Source organism: Oryzias melastigma, linkage group LG4 (genome assembly GCF_002922805.2).
Source record: "Oryzias melastigma strain HK-1 linkage group LG4, ASM292280v2, whole genome shotgun sequence".
NCBI lineage: Eukaryota > Metazoa > Chordata > Actinopteri > Beloniformes > Adrianichthyidae > Oryzias > Oryzias melastigma.
This window is the reverse complement of record NC_050515.1, coordinates 3,649,235-3,655,025: the sequence shown is the minus strand read 5'-3', so window position 1 is coordinate 3,655,025 and position 5,791 is coordinate 3,649,235. Positions and strand designations below refer to the sequence as shown.

Below are 5,791 nucleotides of genomic sequence, written 5' to 3'. Positions count from 1 at the left end.
CTGTGACGGATGCCAATGTGACCGTGGAGAATCGCGTCTAAAGGGATTTCCTTGGACCTAAACACTGTTGAGGTCTGTCATCCGCTTCTTCGGAGAAAGAATACGAATAACCAGCGATCCTGATCAGGTTTGTGAATCCCAAGCACAAGATAGCTCTGATGAAGCAAAGAAAACACCTGAAGGGGTCTAATGTTTATCTTAACGATCATCTGTGTAAATATGATCTGGCGAAGCACGCGAGGCTCAAATCTAGGAAACAGATCGTGGACTCTGAACTCCAGAATCTTTGTGAAACCACTCGGACCACCGGATGTTACGAAGCCTCTGGAAATAAAATCCATGAAAGACTTTGAGAACTGTGGGATTACGCATGTGTGACCCTTTAATTCAAGCAAAATGTGAAATATGAACTAAAAGAAACGCTGGATGTGACCTCTGACCCGATTCTGAGCTGCAGAACTCGAGCACATTTCCTTTGAGATGAGACCTTCACAGTCTCTCAGTCATAACAACGAAGAACGATTACGTGGCCTTAAACTTGTTCCTAAGCTGTGATGTAGCACTGATTTCTGCTCAAATTACTGATTCTTTTCTTTCCAACCAATTCTTTTTTGTGTTCTATAATCATTTCTTTGATGAATACAATCTTCAGAGTTTTTTTTCAATAAGAATATTAGATGATTCGTTGTTGATGCTTTGAAACTTAATTACATCAAAAATATTAATGATGCTTTGAATCTATTAATATTTGATATTAAGTCCTGAACCGGATATTGATAATTCATGTAGAGAAAATGGTCGAGACGGGGTGGATTATACAAGTTCACTTCCTTCCACTCCCTTTCAAGCGATCTACTTGTGATTCATTAAATGACTTGTTATTCCATGTTTGATGACCTGATTGCTTGAAATAAACCATTTCATTCATTCATTCATTCATATGCCCCCCTCAGCTTTAGAAACTAGTGGCTGCTGGGAGAAAGGAAAAACCCAGTTTGTAGCAGAACAACAGAATGAGGAGTGGATCTAAAGCGTGAGGTCACGGCGTCCTGACGGGCCTGCAGAGGTCAACAGGTCATGAGAAGTTCAACCACAGAGTCTGAGCTTCATCAAAACACCGATCCATCAGGAAAGCTGCAGCAACAGGACAGAGGTCCATCGGTGATGCTGACACAGCTGCTGTCTCAGGTCTGCATGTCTGTTAGAAACTGCTCCTGACAGACCTGCACGTCTGCGCAGCCGCAGCCGGAAGCTGCTCTATCCTTGTGTGGCCGAGGAACTAGATTTATCTGTGAGGAGCAGAACCAAACACCGGCTCGGCATCAGACCGGATCAGGGGAGCTATTTTCATCAGGAGGGAAACTGATCTCCTCACATGCTGACTCAGCAGCCCTCCTGACCCGCTGCACTTTCTTAGGCTGTGGCCCCCCCTAGTGGCCAAAGGCGAGTCAGCATTACTGACCTTGTTGCTGGGATCCAGCTTCAGCGCTCTCCTCAGCGTCTGGATGGCTTCAGTGTATTCACCTTTCAAAGAGAGAACCTGAAGAAGAGGAAACGTTTGACGTCAGCAGCAGCTGAAGAAGCAGGAGCTCCAGGACCGACGCCCACCTTCCCCATGCGGAACAGCGCCTTAATGTTGTCTGGCTGATGCTGCAGAGCCGAGACGCAAGACTTCAGCGCCGCTTCGTAGTGGTCCAGCTTCAGCTGAGACGCCGCCATGTTGTTCAGACACTTGACCTTCACGTCCAGCAGCTCGTCCTCCTCCTCAGGACGGATGTCCACTGAGGAACAAAACACGACAATACAGACTGTCAACACGACTGTAAACTAGGGTTTACGAAAAGCTGCAAGAGCGAGAAGGCAAAAGCTTGTTGACTGCCTGTGACTTAAATCCGAGCTGCTCCTCCTCCTCCACCGTGTTTTTTTCTTGTAAGCAATGACATATATTAGTGGATTGGAAGTCACGTGACATAAGGCGTGACAGACATGCACCGTCATTATGGATCGAGTCTTCTCGAGTAATGAATGGCGGAGGTCCGAAAAAGTAACAAAAGGAGACGCAGTGTTTTGCAATCGACTTCAAAAACCTTGACAACAAAATAATCCGATGGAGAGGAATCATCACAGGACAGGAATCACATTTTAATAGAGAGAAATCAGGCTGGGAGCCGTGAACTGTGTACTAAAGTGGGTGCTAGCAACTCACGAGATGCATGCTAGTTTGGTTCTTCTATGTATGTTTTTATTAATGTTTCATGTTTTAAAACATAGCGGATGTTAATCGCACATATTCACGTTCAACCTGCACAAAAACTGATGGAAATTTATGTTGGAAACACGTCAAATGTGCAATCAAGATGCACGTTGCTGAATTGTTTTGCTAGCTCGTAGCTAGCTACTTTAAGAGCCTAAATCTTATTGTCGGTCGCACTTTTTTTTTTTCTTTGTAAGAAGTGTAAGTGAGTTTGCACATTATTTTCTTAATCTGTGGCGTCACTGTTGAGCTTTTTTTTGGTCGTACGGACCGGAGAAAGCCCAGCTAGAATGTACAGCGCTAACGCTAATGCTAGCTTTCTGCTCAGTGACATAAACACCGTAGAGAGCAGATGTTAGTGAAGGAGCAGTGGATGTAAACGTTAACCTGCCACAACATTTACTGCTATTATCTCTGTGTTTGAAGCTTAACAGTTTGGCAGATGTATTTGATGTTATCATCCAAGTTTAAAAAATGTTTTTTGTATCAGTTAAAGATGCTAGCTGGAGCCTTTTTCTCAAAGTACAATGAAATCGTCTATTTGAAGGTAAATTCTGAAGCAATTGAGATTTATTAACCATGTATGTAATCCAAAAATAATAAAAGTTTCAGTTTCATTTGAAAATGTGGTAAAAGGTGTTTTTATTAATATTATTATTTAGCACTTTGAGATGTTTTTAATAGAGAAAGGACTTTACTAAACTTTATCAGTCATTCATGCTATTAAACATCATCAGTCTCCCTCATTTCTGGTCTTGGGTGACAATCATTTACAAGCTCTGTTTTATTTATTTTAGCACAGAGGCAAAATAAAAACTCACGGATATTTAGAAGCTGTTCATTTGACACCAATGCATTACCTGTAGCAGTAGAAGGCGCAATTCTTGCACTATTTACAGATTAATCTTAATAGATAATAACTATTTAAATATACCACAAGATCAATAATTGTCTAAGCTTTAATTCGAGCCATATTTTGTAAAATCGGTTGAGAAATGAGAGAGCTAGCCCGATTTTTGTGGTTGTTGTCTGCCTGTCCTCCATTGAAACAGCTGCGTTCTGCTGCCATGACTCCATGCATAGCGATGGCGCCTGCACGTGCACGACTCTGTCTATAGCAGCGAATGGGCCGACCCAGTAATATATATCAATGCTTGTAATACATCTGAAATTAAAATTTGAATAGATATTTGTTCAAAATGTGTTTACTTCTTTCAACTAAAATCATTATAATTCAATTTTTGTCAATTTGAATTCATTTTGAAGAAATCGTGATAAAATCGAAATCGTGAAATAAAATTGAAAAAAATCGTGATTTTCTTTTTTTGTCACATCGCCCAGCCCTACCGCTAGCTACAACGATCCCTCACTGACTCATCCCATCTTTCCGTTTTCCTCCTTATTGTTCGGTAGCGAGCTGAAGACCTGCAGGTCTGCATCAGTCCCAGATCCTCAGGTCTCACCTTTGGAGCTGGACTCTGCGATCTGCAGGGCGATGCTGTAGGAGTTGACTGCAAACGCATAGTCTCCACGCTGGTAATGGGCGTTGCCCCTCTCTCGTTTACGACTGGCGAGGGCAATCTTCTCTGCGGGGGGCAGTAGCTCCACATCTGGAGCATCGGTGGCCTCAAGGAGCTCCACCTCCAAGGACAGCGTTGCATTTGGAGGAACAGCGGGTTCAAGACTAGCACGGAAAAACAAGACGGGTTAGAGACTGAAGCAACAACAAGAACAACAAGGTTTCCAGGAGTGAAATCTGAAACTCCTTGGACTTTCTTCCATAGCATGATTCCAGCTCTCAATCTTCCTCTGATCTGGATTAAGACACGCCCACCTTCCTCTGTCACCATAAGCGTATTTGGCGTCTGCCTGGATCTCGGCCTTCTCTCCCATCTCCATCAGCTGCACCGTCAGATCCAGAGCCTGACAGAGGAAAAGTGGACTGAGGAAAGTCCTTCTGCAAACGTCACTACGGAGATGTACACCTGCCAGCAAGAGCGTACCTGGATGACATCACCGTCTCCCAGAGTGAAGGAGAAGTCGGGCTGCTCCTCCACCACAGTCCCGTCCATCAGGCTGGTTTTCAGGTCAATCCGTACATTCTGACCCTTCACAGGCCGGCTGGCGCGTCCTCTCCCGGACGCCGTGACCTTCTTCTTCAGCTGGCCGTTTCCTGCAGACGGAGAACTGCTGATTTCTGAGAGCAAACGCTGAACATCCGCTCTGAGAACATGAAACTCACCCAGCACATCCAGCCATTCCTCCAGCGGAGCCTCCTCATCTGGAGTCTTCCTCCCCGCCTCAGACGAGCTCCTCTCCGGCCCACCTCCTGCATCCTCCAGAGGAGGAGGCTCGTCATCCAAATCCTCTTCATCCACCACCTCGAAGTCTTCTCCGCTGTCCAGCAGCGACGTGTGTCCGCTCTTCCTGCCAGCTTCCGCGGCCTCCATCCCCTCCGTCATGTCGGCTCTGAAGAGACAGTCAGACGGAAGTCTGTCACCGCCAGCAGCTCGAATCACCGGGAAGGAAGCGTTACATCCACGGAGAAGCTCCAAGCGGCAGAATGTGAGGCTAAAGGATCGATCGGTAGTGATTGTTCCAAACGTGACACGCGGATCGTTTAGCGACAAAACACAGAAAACTAACGACTGACCGACATGCTAATGCTAGGTTAGCTAGCTACGAGGTGCAACCGATTTGCTTCCGAATACAGAAAATGTAGCGACAGACACTAACAAGTGACCGACATGCTAATGCTAGGTTAGCTAGCTACGAAGCTCTGAAAACTAACGAGTGACCGACATGCTAATGCTAGGTTAGCTAGCTACGAAGCCAGCGGCAAAGTTTGATCAATTCAACCGTTTTTACTGACGCTGTCATTTGACAACATCAATTCTATTCGGTTGTGAACGCAGATGTGTCAACATGAAAGTTGCTAAAGCTCCGCTCGAGGCCGAAGCTTCACCTCCAGCCGTGTTTGGGTCCTGCCGCGTCCAGGAGAAGTTCGCCTGTGAAAGAGAGAGGACAAGGTGCCCGGCGGCGCCGGGAAGGTCACGGGAAACTCAGGCTGACTTCGTCACAGCGTCAGACTTTTTTTTTGTTTTTTAGTCAATGCTTAAGCAAACATTACATTAAATGAACAATAATGCCAAGAGGATAAACAGAGGTTACAGTGGCATACCTTCTGCATCATGAGAAAAATATATAGAATGTAGAAAAAAAAAAAAAAAACTAAAGCATTAAATCAAACATCTACAAGTCCAAACATCTCTAAAGTGCTATAAGCCTTAACAGCTTTAGGCTCTGAAGAGAGTTTCACAGAGTCAATATAGCGTTTAATTGCAATTAATAGAGGACTGAATAGTTTTTTTTGGATGAAAATTTGCATCTGTGAGTATGAAATTTAAAAATAAATGAATAACATAAAGCTGCTTTTCGTGAGGGCTGTTTCAACAACATTAGTTACCATAGCTATGCAGATGACACACAGATATATATTAGACTGACACCAGGAGACCGAGGCCCTGTACAGGCTCT

The 5,791-nt window shown here is 44.6% G+C and overlaps 1 protein-coding gene across 2 annotated transcripts in view; it reads right to left on the bottom strand.

The window, feature by feature from the left end:
* Nucleotides 1-5,513, bottom strand: part of fkbp8 (FKBP prolyl isomerase 8) — an 8,487-nt gene extending 2,974 nt beyond the window's left edge. Inside the window, exons 1-7 of one of the 2 annotated variants that reach the window (XM_024259127.2) lie at nucleotides 5,127-5,513; nucleotides 4,497-4,723; nucleotides 4,258-4,427; nucleotides 4,089-4,177; nucleotides 3,718-3,938; nucleotides 1,609-1,781; nucleotides 1,463-1,540 (exon numbers count right to left, since the gene is read on the bottom strand). In XM_024259127.2, the coding sequence (XP_024114895.1) occupies nucleotides 1,463-1,540; nucleotides 1,609-1,781; nucleotides 3,718-3,938; nucleotides 4,089-4,177; nucleotides 4,258-4,427; nucleotides 4,497-4,723; nucleotides 5,127-5,134 (966 nt within the window). In that variant the 5' untranslated portion in view covers nucleotides 5,135-5,513. The remainder of the gene's footprint in view (nucleotides 1-1,462; nucleotides 1,541-1,608; nucleotides 1,782-3,717; nucleotides 3,939-4,088; nucleotides 4,178-4,257; nucleotides 4,428-4,496; nucleotides 4,724-5,126) is intronic. The other variant, XM_024259128.2, reaches the window with a different exon arrangement.
* Nucleotides 5,514-5,791: the final 278 nt, after the last annotated feature.